The sequence below is a fragment of the Armigeres subalbatus genome, chromosome 2 (assembly GCF_024139115.2).
Source record: "Armigeres subalbatus isolate Guangzhou_Male chromosome 2, GZ_Asu_2, whole genome shotgun sequence".
NCBI lineage: Eukaryota > Metazoa > Arthropoda > Insecta > Diptera > Culicidae > Armigeres > Armigeres subalbatus.
Window position 1 is genome coordinate 314977541 of NC_085140.1, and position 21566 is coordinate 314999106.

Below are 21566 nucleotides of genomic sequence, written 5' to 3' on the forward strand. Positions count from 1 at the left end.
AGCTTTCAAAATAATTTTCAAAATTTCAAAATAAAATTTATTTATAAATAATTTATAGCATGAGGTTAGAATTTTTACATATAATATTATACATACATATATTAATTTGATTGTTAATGACAATGAATTTTTTTCTTGAAATGATTCCGGAGATGGTACTATTTTTAATCTTAATTGAATTTCTAATCCCGCTTAATAAATCATTTTCAAAAAAATCTCTTTTTGTAATTTTTAAAATTATTTTCAATTCCATTGGCTATACCTTACCGTGTTAAATTTCAGTGATTCTACTTTTCCTCTGATGACAGCGTTCATCCACTTCTCCAAGCGTATAGGTGGTGCAGGTTGTTTCATTCTGTGCAATTTGTTGTCAGTGCGAGTTGTGTGTTATTTTTTGACCATTCAAATTCTAAAAAAATGGCGAAAGTTGCAGTTAAAGGAAAACGGAGCCGAGTTGTTCTGACGCTTGCTGCAAAAGCAAAAATCCTACAGGATCTCGACAGAGGGGTTCCTGTGATCGAAATTAGGCGAAAGTATAACATCGCTGAATCGACTGCATACGACCTGAAGAAAAACAAAGTGAAAATTATCGAGCAAATCGCACAGCGTCAACTTCGGATGGGTGAGCTTTTTGAAATTTAAGCAATGTGCATGTTCTCATATGAATTCATAAACTACAGACAAACGGAAAACGTTCAAAAGGGCTAAATATCCTCTTCTCGACGAAGCCTTGTACATTTGGTTTCTTCAGAAACGTGAATGCCATATCCCTGTAAGCCAGGATTTACTAACGGTTCAGGCAACAAAGCTGTACGAAAAATTGTACAAAGATGGGGAGTTCAAAGGGAACCGTGGATACATCGTTAATTTCATCAAGCAACACAACATCAGGTTCCTGAAAATAACTGGAGAGAAACTCTCCAACAATGCTGCTGCAGTTGATACATACATTGAACATTTTGCAGCGTTCGTTCGGCATCTATCTCCCAGCCAAATTTTCAACGCGGACGAGAGTGGGCTTTATTTCAAGTGTACTCCTTCGTCAACATTTTTCTCGATGGACGAATCATCAGCTCCAGGAAGGAAGGGGAACAAGGAGCGTGTGACGTTTATGCCTTGCGCAAATGTCGATGGCTCGTTGAAACTTCCTCTAATGATGATTGGAAAGTCTAAACGACCAAGAGCATTGAAAACATCCATGAGCTGCCCGTATACTATGTTTCGTCAAAAAATGCCTGGATGACCCGGCAGTTATTCAAGGATTGGTTTTTCAACGAATTTGTTACTAAGGTCACGGCATTTTTGAAAGCAGCTAAGCTACCGGCGAGAGCCGTCTTAGTGTTTGACAACTGTTCCGCCCATTGCAGCGCTGACGAGCTTAGAACTGCAGATGGAGCTTTCTCTACGATCTTCCTACCACCAAACACAACAGCCTTGTTACAGCCAATGGACCAGAACATAATCCAGATGGTAAAGTGCAACTACAAGCAAAAGCTTATGCGTGAGCTTCTTGGGCGCCAAGGAGAATTTGACGACATGGTGAAGAAAATCAATATCAAGGATGCCATGTTTTGGGTATCCGAGGCTTGGGACGATGTACCGGCTGATTCCATGACCAAATCATGGAAAATGTTGTATAGAGAACCTGAATTCGATGATGAAGATGACATCCAGTTGTCGGTTGTACGGGAAATCTTACTTTCGATTCAACAGAAATTGGCGGTTCAGGACATTACCATAAATGAAGAGGACGTGGAGTTTGATATAGTGAACATCGTTATGCACCCAAACACATCATTCTACGATGGCGAAAACACCTTTTCAATTGTCGAGCAAACAAATATATCAACAGAATCACAACAAATTGATCTGGACGACGAAGCTGAAAACAGTGTTTCAAATAAAACAGCTTTATCAGGAATCGGTCAAGTAATTGCTTGGGCCAAGGATGTTAACGATCATCCAGTAATTTGCGTTCGATCATTCAGTAATTTGTCAATAACACATTCCAGAAGCTGAATTTTAAAATATGTTGTATGGTAGACTTCTAATGAAAAGGTTTATCTATAACTTTGCCTAGTGGTTCGTTATTAGATTTCAATTAATAACGGAGTTAGAGCGCTAGTTGCAGTCACTTGAACTAAATGATTGGAATTTTGTTATCATTTAGTCTAAGTTACTGAAACTATAGCTATAACTCCGTTACTAGTGGAATTCAAACAACAAACCATTAGGCAGAGTTGTAGAAAAACCTTCGCACTAGAAGTCTACCATACAACATATTTTGAAATTCAGCTTCTGGAATGTGTTATTGACAAATTATTAAATGATCGAACGCAAATTACTGGATGATCGTTAACATCCTTGGCTTGGGCAGAGGAAAACGGGCTTTCATTGGAGAGACAGTACTTGCTGCGAGAAGTACTTAGAAATATTTTAGAGAAAATAATTAATTCACGGAACCAGGAATGAATAAATTGAACTCTCTCTATTTCAGCCCCTTCTGTACCTAGTATATTCAAGTTTCTATATTATGTATATTATATTTAATAACATCAACTTTTCATTTGAATTCATGAATATATACACAGAGAAAAAAAAAGTTGGGATTCCAACATTTTTCAATCTTATTTTAACAATATGGAATATTTGGTATTTTTAAGAGCCAAAACTTTTAAATCAAATGCAAAGTTGATTGTTTTGATTTTTTTCTCTCAGGTAAAAACTGTGATTTTCACAGTCATTGCTCTCAGAATAAAAATTATAAAACAATCAAACAAACTTAAACATTTCACATTTTCGGCAGCACTTACTGGTAGCAATAATGCAACTGGCAGCCATCAATTTTCTGTCAGTGGAAGTTTGAAAAAAAGGAGATTTTTTTCACATTTGGCCATAAGGTAGATACAGCTTTATTTTAAAATCGAATAGGTAAACTTTAATAAGCGCAAATCTGCAAAACATAATAATTGCATAAGTGAATTTGTATCAAATTTGTATACATCGATCCCGAAAAATAGTAACGTTGTGTGACATCCGGATGAGACTGGCGCAGAACTTCCGCTTCACCATAACACCGTCACGTCAAGTGGCACCCTTTTCGTCCGCATCTGGAAGCATTTCTCCCGTATCTGGAAGGCGAGTTCTTTGCTCAAATAAGAAATCACCGGCAAAAGTCAAAGGTGCCATCCGAGTCGGAGTGCAAGTAAGTTTTTATTTCTCATGTGATTTTTAGTTGAGTTACTAATACGGATAATTTATTTTCAGACGATGCCATGCCGCTCACGCTGCTGTTAAGGCTCCCCCAGACCTAAGCGATTTCATCGCCGCGACGGCGACAACTAGTCGCCGCGATTCTATCGTTGGGTCGCTGCAGGCAATATTCTATTTACGCTTCCATACCAACGGCGACAGAATCGCTGTCGCCAAGCGATAGAATCGCGTCGCGACTGTCGCATCGCGTGTGTTTGGGGGAACCTTTATCAAGGGAATTTTCGGAATCAAGGAAACTCAAATGTACAGCCCCGATAAAAACCCAGGTGTAGTTAAGTACGCTGAGCCACGATATTGGTTCTGTTCTGTTCTGGAGTAAAATATTATTAAATAAATGTTTGAAAATATATTTTGGCATTTGATTGTTGTTTTGAAAGCGACCTTGTTATTTTGAGAGCATCACAAGTAATTCCAATGTTAAAAAACACATTTAGTTTCGAGAGGAAATTGTTATTTTGAAAGTAAAATAATCATTTAGTTTTGAGAGGAAAATGTTATTTTGAAAAGTATCCTCTTGTCAAAGTATTCACCGAAGTGACATTTTTGCAATTGTAGATTTAACAATCTAATACTTTCTACTGAAAATCACTAACTAATTTTCTTAATTTTACCAACGTTTCTTTGGTTTTTACCAACGATTTTTTTTTTGTGTGTATATATAATATGAACTGTAAATAATCGAGTTTCAATGTACAAAAAAACCCTTTAATCAGCCCTCCTCTTCCTAGATACGTTCAATATTGTTTAAATGATTATATTGTATATTATAACATGGGATTAAAAATATTTATTTTTAAAATAATTGCGAAAAAAATACTCCGGATAATCGAGTTTAAAATGCCGGAAGATCAAGCCTCGGATAATCGTGTCCGAATTAGGATTACATATATATAAAACAGCCCTTTAAATCAGTCCTTCCTTTTTCAAATGTGTCCATGTTTATTCAAATAATCATAATATGTATGAACATAACATCAATATATTCTTGAAATTACCCTCCCTCCACCTAGAAAAGTCACATTTGTTAAAAATAATCACAATGTATATTATAATACTGAAATATAAAATAAAAAAAATCGCTGAAAAAAAATACTCCGGATAATCGAGTCTAAAATTCCGGATAATCGAACCCCGGATAATCGAGTCCCCGGATAATCGAGTCTCCGGATAATCGAGTCCGACCTGTATAATAATTATAAATAGCAAAACTTGTAACACAATCAGTGCTAACTTTGTTCTTTTCAATAACATAATTTTTAATAATTTTAGTTATTTTTATCACTTTTCATGAAACACATCGAGTTATTATTTTGATCAATTGAAAACATATTTAGTAATGTTTTTGTTAAACCTAGAAGATTTTTATTTACAATTTTTGTTATTTTAACTACTAATGGTACATGTTCAATAACAACCTTTGTTATGAAAATTGCCCTAAAAGAATAACATGTTCTGTATATCTGTTACCATATACTGATCGGGTAGCCATGCTGACTTGGACCACAAATGCCTCCAACTCCCTGGATTGTGCATGAGAACGTGCTGCATTCACCCACCCCCTACCCTTGAGGACTCTTAAATGGTGCGGGATTTTACGGAATAAGAATACTTAAGCCCGCAGTCCACTGTTCGTCATATTGACAAATATTTGTCAAGTCTAACCGGACAGACAGATTAGAAATCGACATGGATTTCAGGCTGACTTGACAAATATTTGTCATCATGACAAACAGTGTACTGAATACTTTAGTTCTATACTGCACTGAAATAGTTCCAGACGAAGGGCAATCTATTGTTCATTCATATAAATTCTGAATAAACTTTTATTAGGTTTTTTTTTTCATTGAAATGAAGAATAAATTTGAAAAAATAACTTATTCGGGGTACTGCCTCATTCGGGGTTGTTTGGTCGAAATGGTCATTAGGCAGGAAGGGTCATTAGGCTGAAAGGGCCATTTGGCCGAATGACGTCTCATTACTCACTTTGCGTTTCTCACTTTTTAAAGCGAGAAGTGATAAATGAGGAGTGAGAAGTGAGACGTCTCACTCCTCACTCCTCATTTTTCACTTCTCACTGTAAACAAAAGAGCGCGAAGTGAGTAGTAAGACGTTTCACTTCTCACTCCTAATTTCTCACTTCTCACTGTGAAAAGTGAGTAGTGCAAAGTGGGTAGTGAGACGTATCACTACTCATTTCACGCTTCTCACTTTTTACAGTCAGAAGAGTAAAAATGAAGAGTGAGACGTGAGACGTATCTCTTCTCATTTCTAATTTTTAACTTTTCATATGACCTATTCGGCCAAATGTCCTACTCGGCCAAATGACCCTTTTGGCCAAATGACTCTTTTGGCCAAATGAACCTTTCGGCCTAATTACCCGTTCGGCCTAATGACCCTTTCGGCCAAATGACCCTTTCGGCCTAATGACCCTTTCGGCCAAATGACCTTTTCGGTCAAACGAACCTTTCGGCCAAATGACCCTTTCAGCCTAATGACATTTTCGGCCAAATTACCCTTTCGGCCAAATGACTCGTTCGACCAAATGACTCGGCAAGATGGGTTTCGGCCAATTAACCCTTCCCCATGACATGATAATCCGGAATCCCGGCTGCTGCCGTTCGAGAGTCATACCTATCTTCTGCTGTCTTCGATTAAGAATAACTTCGCATAGAACTCATTTGCCCACTCTTAGAGAAAGTGCACAGACTGGAGTACGTCGATTACCGCGGAATAACTGTTCTTAATTCGGCGTTCAAAATTATGTCCCGTATTCTGTTCAACAGATTGATACCACTTAAAGAGTCGTTCGTCTGCGAATACCAAGCAGATTTTCGTAAGCAGCAGCGTACGATTCAGTGACACGAAATAAATCATGGCAAAATATGCTAGAACATGGTTTTCCGCCGAAACTGATACGGCTGATTAGTGTAATGCTGCCCGAGCTAAGTCGTTTAACAAAACGAGAACAAATTGATTATTATTAAAATTATTAATAAAAATAAAAATTTATTATTATTAAATAAAAATTTATATCAAAACATGTTTTCAATATGCATTCCTCAGTTATCATAGTGATAGAAGCTTTACATCCAATAATGCTGTCAATTATCTAAAATTAGTTATTTACGAAGATTAGAAGCAACCTGCAAACAAAATATGCTGTTTTTATGAATTTTCATAAAAATAATATAATCGAGTACTCATTTTGATCTCAAATTAGAAACTCTTTATTTCAAACTTAGTAATCATTGATATGGAAATGCTAATATCATCTTCCAAACTTGGACGTACATGTTCATGATAGAATTAGAGGCGAAAGTATAGAATTGATAGTTCCGTTAGGATACGGCAGGCATGAAGAATGTTTTTATAGAAGTCGATTTGAAAGCGAGCGGAGGGCAATATTTGTGATGGCACATATCACACGACCTTCCTTCTGCCCTCCGCTCGCTTTCAAATCGACTTCTATAAAAACATTCTTCATGCCTGCCGTATCCTAACGGAACTATCAATTCTATACTTTCGCCTCTAATTCTATCATGAACATGTACGTCCAAGTTTGGAAGATGATATTAGCATTTCCATATCATTGTGAATCGTTTAACTTCACGTAGAAGTAACACACACGAAATCATTAATTCTTAGTAATCATGTTAATTTCATTGACAGCAAATTTTATTTTCAGTATGATTCCACAGTGTAAAAATTTGCTTGCATTTCAGCTGTGTTAACCGTTAATCCATATAAAACGAGATCAACTCAATCATCAATCTATCATCACGTTTAGGACATTAATTTGATAAATATGGCTCAAAGTTATCCAGATGCTAGACGACTCCGTTTTTATATCTCTTGAGCATAGACCTTAAGTCGAACTTCACTCGCTCTTCTAACTTTCTCCAGGACTGCTCCAAAACTGAACCACCACATTACAGCTCCTTTACATCTTTGTCTGGTTTATTGTTAGGCACCATAATCGTCGGTCTTGACTCCTAGGTGATCCTTCAGTTTTCCCAAATGTTTCGCTGTCCTTTTTGTCGAAACTGGCATTAAGTGAGCAGCCTACTAAAGCCGGTCGTATTTCTTACGGTTCCAATATTTTTTTCTTTGTGCACCATATAGAGCTCGTCACACACGCACCATTTTCTAAATTCCCACTGAGTATTGTACAAGAGATGAGCCAGCGTAGGGCTGAAAGTTTTTGTAATAGCTCGAATTTGCAGCCCAATGGGGTTTTACGCAAAGGTAACGTATGCCTACGCAGCTATATGTTAACGATTTGTTACTAGGCGATCGGATCGGCATTTTTGCTTTTCAAAATGTCAAATATTGCACCACCGTATTCTACATTGATTTAAGTACAATTGTTTTGTAATTATACGCAATTATATGCGTCTTTGTATATTACAGATTAAGTTTCGCCGTGAATTAATAAAAAATCACATTCATGGAATATCAATTCGGATCATATTTTTTTCCTTATTAAGTTGTGGTTTTGAAAAGAACTAAATAATTTATTTTAAAATTTTCTTCTTTCCTTGAAATCGATATCACATTCCCGAAGAGAGAGTAAACAACAGAACTCAGGAATAAACAACAGAACTCAAGAGTAAATAATAGAGATTGATTGGAGAATATGCTGATATATTTCAACCCTGAAAGTAATAGCTCGGTAGTAGCTATTGCTGTCGATGACACTCTAAGATTCGGTACAAAATCGCCACATGCGCCATCGATGCGACTAAAATTGCTTCACCAACCACCAGCAAAGACCACTGATTCCATATAATTTTCATTAGTCACCACGCGGTTGTGTTTCGTTGTCTTGTTCAATTTCACATCGGTTCACCATTTCATCTCTTTCATGGTGGTTCTGGTGCTTATCCTATCACTAACAGCAACCAAGCGATAGTCCGAATGATGTGCGAAATTGGCCACGGTGCCACGATAGATCGTTATTATGAAATAATAATGTTCATCAAAACCTAATACAATGTGATGGACTTTCGTGTCCGTTATTCAACATTGCGCTAGAAGGTGTCATGCGTAGAGCAGGGTGTAATAAACCGTGGGGTACGATTTTCAACAGATCCAGTCAATTTATTTGCTTCGAGGATGACATGGACATTGTCGGCCGACCATTTGCAAAGATGGCAGAACTGTATGTCCAGCTGAAACGTGAAGCAACAAATGTTGGACTGGTGGTGAATGCATCGAAGACAAAGTACATGTTAGTGGGCGGAACCGCGCGCAACAGGGCCAGCCTGGGAAGCAGTGTTACGTTAGACCGAGATACAGGTGGTCGATGAAATCATCTACAATAGATCCTTGCTAGTCCTCTACGGACATTAAACTTGAACCATTCTCGAGGAAGGCTTGCTACCACTCGGAGTATTCGAGAGACGGATGCATTGCACCATCTTTGGCGGTGTGCAAGAAGACGGTGGGTGGCGGCGAAGGATGAACTACGAGCTCGCCCAGTTCTACGGCGAACCCAGTATTCATAAGGTAGCTAAAGCCGGAAGGGTACTATGGGCAGGGCATGTTGCAAGAATGCCGGACAGCAACCCTGCAAATACGGTGTTTGCTTAAGGTACAAGCAGGGAGATACAATAAGGCGTGGAGCGCAGTGAGCGAGGTGGGCTGAACAGGTACAGAAAGACTTGGCGAGCGTGGGGCGCATTCGAGAATGGAGAGAAGCGGCCTCGAACCATGTATTGTAGCGTCAATACGAAAAAGGCAAAAAGAACGTGATAAACGGTTTGCAATGTGGCGAGCCAATTGAAATATCTGAATATATGTGTAATCGATTTGATGCATTCAGTAATAGTGCTATGCTAAGCTAACTGATCTGAAGTTAATGTGTGATATTGGTTTGTACTTTGTGAAGGTCCTTGTGGACTGGATGAGCTTTCGGATTGCCTAGGGCTGCAAGTTTTTCTAATAAAGAAAAAAAAAACTTTCGGATTGACTGTTATTTCGTTGCATCCAGACGTTTATCAACTCAAACATATTTCCTTATTCTCAAACTAATTGCAGATATAAAGCTACTGTTGTAGTATCGCAATGCCACAATTGATTGCGCATTGCATTTAGTGGTAATCTTAACGCAAAACCTCTGTTCAGAGCTGATAAGCCTTTATTTGATTGCGAACTACCGAGAACCAATTCACATCACTTGTTTCGTGAATAAAGCCAAGCTTCAACCGGTGGAATTCGGATCCTTATCTATGCGCGGGTGGATGACTGTAACACACACCGCAAGGCGCAATCATCTTTGGTAGAACAAATGGCGTAAAAGTGGGGACTATTCTCGAATGTGACATGTCAGTCAACAATGAAAAAAAAAACATCGCGCTAAATGTAACTTGATGACAATTCTTGTCTTCGCGTTCATTATTTATTCACAAAATGTACACAGTCCCACACTAGCTAAGGAAAGATAGGTTTCCCTCGTTATCGGATACGCAAACTATGCGTTCTCATTCGTCTAGCAGATCACTGGGCTTGAAGTGACTCACCACGTTAACAGTCCAGTCCGAATCGACGCCTTTGGTGAACTCTTTGATGAAACGGTAGTTGCAGATACTGATTTTGTCCCGGTATTCTGGCATTACCCTGCAATGGAAGTGAGAAAGATTGTTACAACGAGAAGCCTTCATTTAATCCCTGGAACTAAGTGAAATCAAATACAGGTAAACGATTTCAAAATTGTACGTTTTAACGAATTGTATGGTAAATAAATATATCGAAGCAAGAATAATCATCCTTATATTGCACCACTTAAATGTTGTTTTACCATGTACTCTAATGGCAGATATTTAATTTTCTTGAACAAATTTTAGCAAGCAGTGTGAAACAGCTTTTCTTATCAACAATTCCTACAAACCTGTTTGTTATTACACGCAAAAAAAGCATTCCCGAATTCGTGAACCAGCAAAAATACACCGTGATTTAATTCATGGATTCGGGAACACCAGTCACGTTTTCCAGAACGTTCCAGAAAACGTGACTGTGTTCCCGAATCCGTGACTGTTGTTCACGAAAAAATACACCGTGAACTTGTGAGTTCACGAATTCATGAACGCTTTTTTTTTGCGTGTAGGAAAAAATCCGAAAAATTAAATTCCTTATATATAATCTATAAAAAGTATAGGAAATAGCTTGTGAAAACAGGGCTTACTTTTCATGATACTGTTTGCTTAAAAAATCATTAATTGTGTATCTGCAATCACTGGCGGTGTTAAATTAGTGCACGATATGGCATGTGACTCACCAAATTGTATACTTTTACTGAAATTTAATCATGTACGCAAACATTGTTCTGAAAAAACTGACAACCCGCCAATATTGATAAATCCTGCGGAAACATCTGAAGAAATTTTTGGAGAAATGTAGGATTTTGTTTCGAAAATTCCTTCTGGTTCTCCTTCGTTTTTTTTAGAAAAACTGTACAAAATACCTGAGTTCTCTACGAAATTGTATTGCAAGAATTTTTTCCGGAGATTTACTGTACTACAGAATGGAATAGTTTCTGATGATATTCCTAGAGGAATTTCCGAAGGAATACTTAAAGGACTTTTGGGAGAAGTTTGTGGAATGATTCCCAAAGGAATACCTGAAGGGTTATCGGAAAGATCTCATGAAGGCATTCCCAACAAAATGATTGAAGAAATTTTGGATGGGATGTTTAAGAAAAAGGATTTATTAAAGGGATTTCAAAAAAAAAACTCCTAGAAGAATTTTCAACTTAGTTCCAAAAAGAATTCCTGAAGAAGAATTCTTCAATGAATTTACGAAAGAGTTACCGATGACACTTTCAAAAAAACAAATCTAGGGAAATTTGATATGAAATTTTTTGAAGAATTCCTGAAAGAGTTGCTGTAAAATTATTCCTTAATGAATTTCCTGGAGGAAGTCTTGAAAGATTTGCTGCAGAACGTTCTTGAGGAATTTCTGTAGGACTTTTTTAGGTTTTTCCGTTGGAATTTCCTATGTAGCTCCTAAATGAATTCTAAAAAAAAGTCCCAAGAAAGTTCTAAGCCAATTTCCAAAGAAATTCCTACTAAAATTTTCAAAATCTGACAGAATTCTTAAAGAAATTTCGAACGAATTCTCAAAGGAAATTCCGAATGAATTCCTGAAATATTTTCCGAAGTTATGTTATAAAAAAAAATCGGAAGTTATTCGTGAAGAAATTTCTAAAGGAATGATTTATTGAAGATATTCCAGGAGCAAGTTCTAAATTTGAATTCCGAAGTTATTTCCGGAGTTTTTTTCGAGAGAGACCCCAGAGGAAATTTTAAGAGAAATCTTGAAGGAATGGCCAGAGGAATTGTTAAAGTAATCTAAGAATGTCGGAAATTCCTTCAAGAGTTACTTCGAAAATTCCTCCTGAAATTTGTTCAGAAATTCTTCAGGAATTTCTTAGAACTTTGGAAGGAATTTCTAAGCGAATAATTACTGAAAGTATTCCTAAAGATATTGTTGATGGTATTCTTGCAAGAATTGCCGCAGGTCCTAAAGTTTCAGAGTATATTGAGAAAGAGAGAAATGGAATGAAACTAAGTGTTTTTCGAATTGGCATCAATTGAATGACACATAAGCCAAAACACGCAGCGAAGCGCATTCTATAATTCACATGAGAATTATAAAAGACTGGCAAATAGTTCGATTCAGTATTGCTCTGATTATTACTCACTCGGGATTCACGGGATCAAGAACGGATGAAGCGCGAAGAACGAAGAGTTACCGGCGACGGCAGAATCGTAATAAACTCAATGAAATCAGAACTGTAAGTTGTTTGGTTGCCAAGTAAAAAATCGTTGAATTTTGTAGGCATTATCAAGATTTACGTGGAACCCCTGAGAGCGTGATTCTACGTATAGATCATTCGTATAGGAGGGTCGTGCGGTCGATGAGTGAATAAATAATTTGCGATTGGCCAAGTTTTGTATAACACGAAGAACATTCGCAAATAATTCATTTTGTTTTGTTACCCGATAGACGAACTAATATGTTTAATCGCGTTTGATCATGATTTAGATAGCACGCAGAACAATCACGCAATTATTGAAATATTTGCTCCTGCTTTATGCGATCTGTAAAGTTAATTAACCGTTTCGTTACCAAGCTACTTTCTGCTTTTCAATTTTTTTCCAGCATTCATCAAAAGCAGCGAAAACTATTCAAATTTAAGGAGCTTTATGGATTTCCAGGATTTGCCACATGGTTCCAAAGTTAATTCGGGTTTAAACTGTGTGTTAGCCATTTTCCAGAACGCAAGCTTTGAAATTGTTATTTTAGATTTTTATAGCAATTTCAATTGAAATTTCTTTTAGTGCATATTATGTCAGTTTGAAAATTGGCACAAATATCAATTCGGCTTAAATAATAATACATTTGAAATCAGAAATAAGAAATATAAACATCTTGCAATTTCCCATGAAGCGTATCCTAATAGACAGAATAGAATCTTTCACTCCTCACGGAATCCATGTTTCAAAGTGTTCGCGTTTTCGGGGGCACACTACTCGATATGGAAGCAACGCACAACTGTCATTTTTATTTTTTCACGCATGCTGCGACGCAGCAAAGCTAAATCAACAAAAATGACAGTTGTGCACCGCCTCCATTTCGAGTGGTGTGCCCCCGAAAACGCGAGCACTTTGAAACTTAGATTCCGTGAGAAGTGACATTAAAAGAGGCACTGATCAATTGTGAAAGCATGGTGAACGAATGAGGTAAAAAAAGGCTGACTAGATTTACTATTCGGCGGAATACAAATTACAAATTCCGGAATTTCGGTTCAAATATGGCACAGGGAGTACAATTCTTCCATTGAAAGACATGACTTTCCAAAGCATCATGATTGACGTGACGCATGATGGGGTTTGTTTTCTTTCCAAAATTGACATTGGAACCGATGATAGGTTAACCCTTCTACCAATTCCAATCGTTTCAAATGTGGTCTAGAAAGCACAAAAATACCATAGAATGCCATGACTTTTGAAATAATGAATTTAGTAAAATGACCCCATCACAGGTTAGGCGGATCGTCCGGAATCGGGAATACTGGCCATATTTTGGACCGATCAAATTCCTGACAGAATTTGGCATAATTTTTGCACCGTTTTGATTACAAATATCCGAAATAATAATTTCCGAAGTGTGTAGGGCCTGCCAATTAAAACCCGTAAACATTCTGAGCCTTCTTGAAAGGTACAGGCGATTTATCGACTTCCAGTGAGCAAATGCATTCATCTTCATTCTGTTCTGGATTATAACACAATTTGTTGAATCAATAACGAGACACTGAAGACGAGCATACCATTAATCTTAAAATACTGGTCGTAAAGCTACAACCAAATTGGGGGAAAAAATAGGCCGATTTTTCACCTCTGCTCTGCTCTCCTCCTTCCTTCACCTCCTTAAACCCGGTTAAGGCGTGTGGTTATGCACAGTTTAAGAGTAGATAATTCACTGTAAACTTGATTTGATATCGCCTTTATTGTCATGCTTCTAATATTTTCTGGTGAAATGAAAAAAAGTTATGTCATTTTGATTAAAAACAGTTCACTCTGATTCCTTGCAAAACATTTCGAAAATGGGCGAGTTTGGTTTCTCAAATGAATAATTCATGTTAAAATAAAATAAAAAATCTACCATTCTTCAAAATGAAAAGAGAACATATGAAATTATTTATTTTCAATTTATAGTACAGGTTTACCTCGATTATATGGACCCTCGATTATATGGACTTCGATTATATGAACATTTTTTTTTCAGCTCAATTTTTTTCGTGTTTTGGGAGTTTTAAAAACTGTTGAATATTTCACGTCTTATTTTACATTGATTCTATATTTATTAAGGTGCACTGAGGTTAGGGCCAGTATGGCATGTTTTTGAAACTATATATAAAAACGCATACTAAATCATATCGTCCGTTGCTTAGATTGATTCACCATTTATACATTGCTACTTTCATTGTAATTGTGTATTTCATTCATCAACAAAAGCCACTGCCACGTCCTTACAAATCTTTGGGGGGTGTGGGGTGGTTACAACACGTATTTTAGGTGATCTCTGATATAAGAAAACGTGAACTGGCTTGTGAGTCTGACAGTATGGGTAGCAAGTAACTAAATGAGATTGCCGTATTTAGATGTTAGACCTTTTTCTGCTTTTGGTGCGTGGAATTGAGAAAAATGGAGAAAAACGGATGACGCATTACTATCCAGCAAATCTGATCCACTGAGACTGAACTGTTTTAGCAGTATGTCCAGGAAACTGAAAGATATTTTTTTAATGACTGCTACCAGCGATTGTAGTTCTCACTTATACTCACGAGCAGAAGATGCTCACTCAAGGCCTGGTGAGAGATTACTATTGCCGCGAAAATCTACTAGTCTTTTAAAAAAAAGTTAGCGAATATCCCGGTATTTATGTTCGTTAAGCACAAAGCTTGCGGATTATACTGATGCTGAAAGGCAGGCAGAGAAATTGAATATCGGGAACGTAAGTTAGCAGTTCTTAAATGAATTGCTGTTTAAAGAAGATTACTAATGGTGCAGGCAGCAAGAATTATTTCAATTTAATGATGAATTTACATTGATAGAAAGGATTAAATTGCGACAATATAATCAAGAATATGCTCAGTTAGATTTTTCAATCATTATAACCGTGACTTCTGGTTCCGTTGTTCAGTTAGAAATTGAAGAAACTGCCAATAATAAAAGCAACCAGGTACATAGTCTAAAATATGGTCGGGATTCAGCCAAAACGCACCAAGCGGCTTTTAGACTGACTTGTGATATTTTGTTAGTACAAGGACAACGGAAATCGTTTCATATCAATTCAAGCGTACATTTGCAATAGAATATCCTCATTTATTGGATTGAAGGATATCCGATACGATTTGCGATCAATTAAATTCCAACCTACAATGTACTACGCGTTTCCACGCACTGTTCATACCAGAATGCTGATTCGCAGACGCATGGTGTTCTGCTTCATGAGTTTTCCGGCAGCGAAATATCACCATTTTTATTGAAATGTGAATATTATCACTATGATTAAGATTTTCTACAATATCTAGATGGCATCAGATAGCTATATTGTTTAATTGAAAATGTTATATTGAAAATCGTTACAGCTAAGATATTAAAGCAGTCTTTGCTTAGCTAGGGCATATTGCCCCTCCTTCCCCTAGTTTTGAAACAAAAATACATTCAGCTGGAAACTGCTTTTTCTCCTCAGTGGGTGGTTTGAGTGGTACGAGCACGTGGTTGTTTTTCTCGTCAATGACTGGATGACGGTAATTTGAGCCTTAATGGAAGGAAATGTTTGATAACGAAAACTCTGCTTTGATTCTTACAATTGACGTGATAAGAGAGCGTAAATTTTGATTTCAGTTTTGAATTTTTTCGAATCCTAAGCGCCCTTCTAATTGCCAATTGTTCGTTTTTTTTGCCTTTCTCGTACACCAAGGTGTAACGAAAAGACCATACATATTCACATGGTAGAGTTTGGGTCACCGTGAACTTTTATATTTTCAGTTTATTGATATTTTTCGGTGAAAACTTCAGATTTTGGATGAGATGCAATTGATTTATTGCAAATCTGATGATGGCTGAAAGGAGTAGGCCGAGACGTCATGCAAAATCTGAAGTGTGCATTTAGTTTTCACCGAAAAAAATACTATCTCTTTAAACCGAGATTTTTTTTGGAAAACATGTTTAATTTTTGTTTTGTAACAAAAATATCTACTTTTTTTCAAATGGGCCTAATTGATTCTGACCTTGATTTTTGGAATGGTGATTGTGCTCTTAATTTAAACTATTTTAGTCAACTAACGTACCCAACGGAAAGAATATATTGCGATCAATCTCGTAGTAACGTCAGTTGAACAAAATATGCTGAATAGAGAGATTATGAGATGTTTCAAATGTCAAGGTCAAATATATTGCTTTTTGCATTGAAACTTTTCGTTTCATCGTTGAAGACAATGACATTTGTCTGCAGCGACTGCTTCCCCGATAGACCTTTTATACATGTTTTTCACTCATACATTAATAATACTGTCAAAACTTGCATTTGACAATGAAAAATTCAGCTAAAAGCTCTATTTTTTTCATCGGTGCACTCACACAAACAATCGACATTGATTGTTAAAAATCAGGGTTACCAACTTTATAACTTTCCCCTTGGCGCTGAGTGCTCGGCGCGGAAACCCAAAGCAGGGATGCCAGACATACAGACATGTTCTGTATTTATACAGACATGTCTGTATTTATACAGACATTTGGACTTGCATACAGACATAATACAGATTACAGTCATTATACATAATTTAATTTTTTTTACCGGGATCTCAGCAAAATGTTGAACTTTTACCGAGATTCGCACAGCCGTGCCCCAGCAAACATGTTTTTTGCCGAGATTTCTGTCAAAGTTGCTAAAAATCAGCAAATAATTTGCCGAAAATCAGCTAACAAACGTCATTTTTGCCGGGATATCAGTTTTTCATTTTGCTGGCGCACGGCTGTGCGGATTTTTGCCGAGCTGCAGAAATAAAAACTAAGTGTGTACAGACTTTTGATTAAAGTTACAGACTTTTATTGCGATTCTCTTCTAAAATTAGCATACTGGCTCAACGGTTACGCGCCGGGTCCCACGCGCCGAGTTGTGCGCCATGCAAAAAGTAAATAAACCAATGTCAAACAGATGTGAGCTTTCGGCGAGCTTTTCCACATTCGCTTTTAAGGTATGCAGCATATTGTTGTCCCTTTTACAAAAAGATATTCTTTAGTGAAATTGATCGATTTTTAGTAGTTTTTTGCTTTTCTCTCGTCTGCGTTGCGTTTGGTATATTGTTTGAGCGGATCTTATTAGTGTGTTTAATTTGTGATGTAAGTAAGTGAGTGAGTACCACAATATGATAAAGTACCTTAGCGGCGCACAACTAAGCGAGGTAGAGGTGAATGAGCAAAATGCTATAATATCTTGAGAATCGCAATACAACATTTGTTTTCAAAAACTATGAACTTCTAAACCTTTTTTTTTTGGGTTCTCAAACAAAATCGTTATGGAGATTTCGTACGGAATTCTATAAGGTAAACGGTATCATTTTGGATTTCCGTGCGCGGCCTTTTAGGCTTCTGAACGGGATTCTGGATTTCATCCAGAATCCTTTAAAAATTCCAAACAGAAATATTCGAAACCCTAAAAAGATTCCATTTAGAAGCCCAAAATCAATCCATTCGGAAGCACAAAAGCATTCCGTTAGGGTACCCAAAAGAAATCTGTTCTTACGGATTTCCGTGCAAAATTATGCCAACTTCCTAACGTAATCCTTCTGAGGTTTATTAAGGAATCCCTTGGAGCTTATGAACGTAGTTCTTTTGGGCTTTCGAAAGGAATCACTCCGGGCTTCGCAAAGAAATCATTTTGGACTTTCAAACGGAATTCTGATGGGATTCTTAACAAAATAATTCTAGAATTCCGAACGGAATAATGTTGGTCTTCCGAACGGAATACTTTTGGACTTTCGAAAAAAATACTTTTGGACTTTCGAAAGAAATACTTTTGGAATGTCGATTGGAGCGTTCTGGGCTTATGAATGGAATCTTTTTCTGCTTCTGGACAAGGGATTCCGATTAGAATACTTATGGAATTTCCTACCGAAGCCCTGAAAGAATTTTGTTCGGAAGCGCAGAAAGAATCGATTCGAAAACCCTGAAGAGTTCCAAAAGCCCAAAAAAAATCCGTTCAGAAAACAAAAAAATCTCAAAACAAGTCCTTTCCTTCTCGAACGACATAATTTGGGGTTCTGGAAGGAATTCTATTATATTTTGGAACGAAATTCTCTTGGACTTCCAAAACAGAATTCTTTTGGGTTCCCGAACGGAACCTTGTTGGGCTTCACAACGAAATTATTTTGAACTTTATTTTCAAACGGATTCCTTTTAGACATTCAAAAGGAATACTTTTGGAATTCCGAGGGAGCCATCTAGGCCTCTGAATATTTTTTTTCTGTCTCTGTACAACAGATTATATTTGGGATTGCAAAGCCTAGAAAGATTCCGTTCGGAAGCCAAAAGGATTTTTGTTCGAATGCGCAAATGGAATTGGTTTGAAAACCCAAAAAGAGTTCCGCTTAGAAGCCAAAATAGAGAAAGACCAAAGGTTCTCCGTTTGTAAACCCAAAAGATGTCCGTTCCGTTCTTCGGGTTTCTAAACGGATTTATATCTTCTGTGCCTCTCCTCCGAACAGAACTCTTTTGGACTTCCCAACTTCCCAATTTTTGGAAAATTACGTAAATAATTAATTCTAATGTAACAACATACATATTGATGAGAACATTATTATTATGGAATTATTATTATTATGGAATATTTTCACTTGTTCTAAGACGAGATAGTATTTCTAATTTAACTTCACCACTTGATTGTAACTTTACAGCAACTTCATGAATACGTATTTCGACCTCAACAGCAACCTAACTTGCCTTCAGTATCTCGTACTTGAACTCGAAAAAGTCTTAAACCGACTTTTTGATTATTGAAACCTCGATATTCTTCGTTGTCAAAAGCGCATGGTTTTTTAATAACTTTCCAATTCCTGTACCTTCTAAACTGCATACAGACAAATACAGACATTTTGCTGAGATTGATACAGACTTATAAAAATTGTATCTGGCATCCCTGACCCAAAGGTGGGAATAAAATTTTGGGGTTCATGCGCAATAATAAAGCCTATTGAAAAAAGTTCCTAGATATACTTCATTTCCTGTACCACACCGTGTAAAATATCAATGGTTCTACTTTTTTTTCTCGATGGCAGCTGGCGGTCTTCTCCTCCCATTTTGTTTTCCGTCTGAAGTTTTTCTGAGAAAAATTTGCACCGTATCAAATTACATAATCATTGTTAAACATTTCAACAAAGTTCAAACGTAAAATGCAATCGTTTATCAACCCATCGTTTGAATCACATAAAAGCATAAGGTGAATCGTATTGGAATCCAATTTCAAAGCTAAATATTGCTTTCAGGGGCACATAACTTCAAAAGCAAACAACAGGCCGCTGCGATAACCAGTTTTTCAAGTAAGCTTGCAGCACAAACGAAAAAAAATGTTTTTTAGATGTGATAATCGCCGATTAATTGTCATTTGTGCGAGGACAAATACGAGGTGAGGGCGAGGGCGACCATTGTAGCAGCCATTTTTGGACTCCGTCGTGTAGGTCCTTAAATAATTTCATTTTTCAAGCTCGTTTGTCATTGTTATCAAGAGAAACTAATCAGTTTTTCCAATAAGGCAGATTGGCAAATCGGAAACATACAACTACCTCTATTTTAGATATCCAATCCCGAGCAGACGAAAATAGCTCAACAATATCAAATCTTGATTAGATAGCAAAATGAGATTGCTTCTGCCCAGGGTAGCCTGTCGAAAAAGGGCAATTACTGAAAAATGTCTTAAGACCACTCACCCGATATTCAACGGGATCGACTCTCCTCTTTCGACCATGTCTTTTAAGCCTTTCAGCACGTGGAACACCATTGTTATCTCGACGAATCGCTTTTGGCTTTCCTCGTCTTCTTCGTCAAACATTACGCCGACCTAAAAAGCAGTGATTGCGAACTCAAAACCAAGTTTATGATTAGCTTCAAAATAAAAACCTGATAGGGAAACGAAAAGTAGATGTCTTCTTTTAGTACCATCAAGTCGTATCGTTGCGCAACCGACATCTTTTCAATTGAGTACTTCAAATCGTTCAGTGCCGTCCGATCCACAAGTCCATGCAGGGATTTTATTTCTCCTCCGGCAAGGGACGCCGAGACAACCTGAGACGCCATTACAGAACATCAATCATTTGAAAACATTCAAAGCACAATACAAGTTAACCTGCAGCGCCTGTTTAGCTCCTTGAACGAAGTCCGGCAGACTGAACTCCCGATCGAAGTACGGCCGGATGATGAAGTGAACCATAATCCAATTTTTAACGGATTTCATAACGGATGGCCAGATGATTTCCGGAAAGTCCATCAGCTTAGGAAGGGTACGTCCGCGCCCGCGGGGCGGAATCTGGTCAGGCGCTTCGGTGGAGAAACTTCTCTTGTGGCAACAATGGAAGGAGCAGCCATTGCTTTGTATTGTGTTGCACCCTAGTGGCAATAGTCGCTGCTGTAGAATTGGTTCTGATGGCTCCCGGAACCGGGATGTAACAACTCCTGAGCAAGAACGGGTGGAATTCGATGCGAGATTACTGGGGATGGAGTGTAGCAACCGGGAGAATTGATTAAGTTTACATGCACGATTATAAAACGACATTGTTTAGCACTAAAATGAACACTGAACAGCACTCTGACGATCGGCGTAACATAAAAACAAAAACAGAACGGTGTAGAATGACAGATCGAAGTCGATTGACAGTTGGTTACACTGTTAAATATTTCAGTTTTGGAAATAATAAAAGACAAATTAAAATATAAATAAGCCAATGTCAATTTTCTATGGTTACTATTCCTTGCTACGATGCATGGTGTAAATATCAAACACAAAATAGAGAAATCAGATTATCAACAAGAACAACAATAAGAAGAAAAAGTAACCATCACAAATAAAGTGTGCAGCTTATGTTTTGAGTAAAATTTTCTATTCGTGTCCCTTTGGTAGTACTGGAAAAGGAATTACCTGATGACATTAAACTGCTCGAATAGAAGTGCTTTGCGTGCAAGATCTTCCGTGCAAGAAATATGAATATTGAAGCGAAGCATGAGTGTGAGAAATAAAATATCGTAGACCCTCGGTAATTAGACCATTTTTAATTTCAATTCCGTTAATATTCGCGTGATAAATTTTACTCCGTGTCGAAAAACCACGCAAAAAGCGGCACAAGTGTACTAACAAGTAAAGAAATGTGAAGTAGGGGAGGTGGGGATAGAACGGACAGTTTGAGCTAAATTGTTACAAATTTGACACTCTATCAAGTGGATCTTATTGTTTGTTTCAAATAATAAGTACAACATGTTTGACTACATTCAAATAATGAAAACTATTCAGTTTTTAATAATTCAATTTAAACAAGGACTGAAATACCATGGTGATGTAATTGTTGAAGTGCAGTATTTAAGCTTTTAAAACAGAAATCGACAAAACTAATACGCATGATCCTCAAGGATCTCAAACTTAGTCTATTAAAATATTGTGTACGGGTTGATTTATTCAAAATGCGATTTTTTTTAGATTTTTTTAGGAATTCGGATCATGGTGGGGTAAAACGGACACGT

At 37.2% G+C, this 21566-nt stretch overlaps 2 protein-coding genes across 2 annotated transcripts; one reads left to right on the forward strand and one right to left on the reverse strand.

Moving 5' to 3' along the window:
• Window positions 1–417: 417 nt before the first annotated feature.
• LOC134209872 (jerky protein homolog-like) lies at window positions 418–9318 on the forward strand. The gene is made up of 4 exons (XM_062685890.1): window positions 418–622; window positions 681–1209; window positions 1368–1965; window positions 9313–9318. The coding sequence occupies exons 1-4, from the start codon at window positions 418–420 to the stop codon at window positions 9316–9318; spliced, it is 1338 nt and encodes a 445-aa protein (XP_062541874.1).
• Window positions 9319–9631: 313 nt separating this feature from the next.
• On the reverse strand, window positions 9632–20785 carry LOC134216761 (m-AAA protease-interacting protein 1, mitochondrial). The gene is made up of 4 exons (XM_062695572.1): window positions 20182–20785; window positions 19956–20120; window positions 19766–19896; window positions 9632–9891 (listed from the first exon to the last, which is right to left on the reverse strand). Exons 1-4 carry the CDS (start codon window positions 20605–20607, stop codon window positions 9756–9758), a joined length of 858 nt encoding a protein of 285 aa, XP_062551556.1. The 5' UTR covers window positions 20608–20785; the 3' UTR covers window positions 9632–9755.
• Window positions 20786–21566: the final 781 nt, after the last annotated feature.

What these genes read in the sequence shown, in the direction of transcription:
- LOC134209872 (XM_062685890.1), top strand. Translation starts at nt 418, where the DNA reads ATGGCGAAAGTTGCAGTTAAAGGAAAACGGAGCCGAGTTGTTCTGACG. An exon ending in ACAGCGTCAACTTCGGATGG is followed by an intron (nt 623 to 680) that starts GTGAGCTTTTTG and finishes CATAAACTACAG; the next exon opens with ACAAACGGAAAACGTTCAAA. An exon ending in AAAACATCCATGAGCTGCCC is followed by an intron (nt 1,210 to 1,367) that starts GTATACTATGTT and finishes CGCCCATTGCAG; the next exon opens with CGCTGACGAGCTTAGAACTG.
- LOC134216761 (XM_062695572.1), bottom strand. Translation starts at nt 20,607, where the DNA reads ATGTCGTTTTATAATCGTGCATGTAAACTTAATCAATTCTCCCGGTTG. An exon ending in GAGCTAAACAGGCGCTGCAG is followed by an intron (nt 20,121 to 20,181) that starts GTTAACTTGTAT and finishes ATGGCGTCTCAG; the next exon opens with GTTGTCTCGGCGTCCCTTGC. An exon ending in TCGATCCCGTTGAATATCGG is followed by an intron (nt 9,892 to 19,765) that starts GTGAGTGGTCTT and finishes CTTCCATTGCAG; the next exon opens with GGTAATGCCAGAATACCGGG.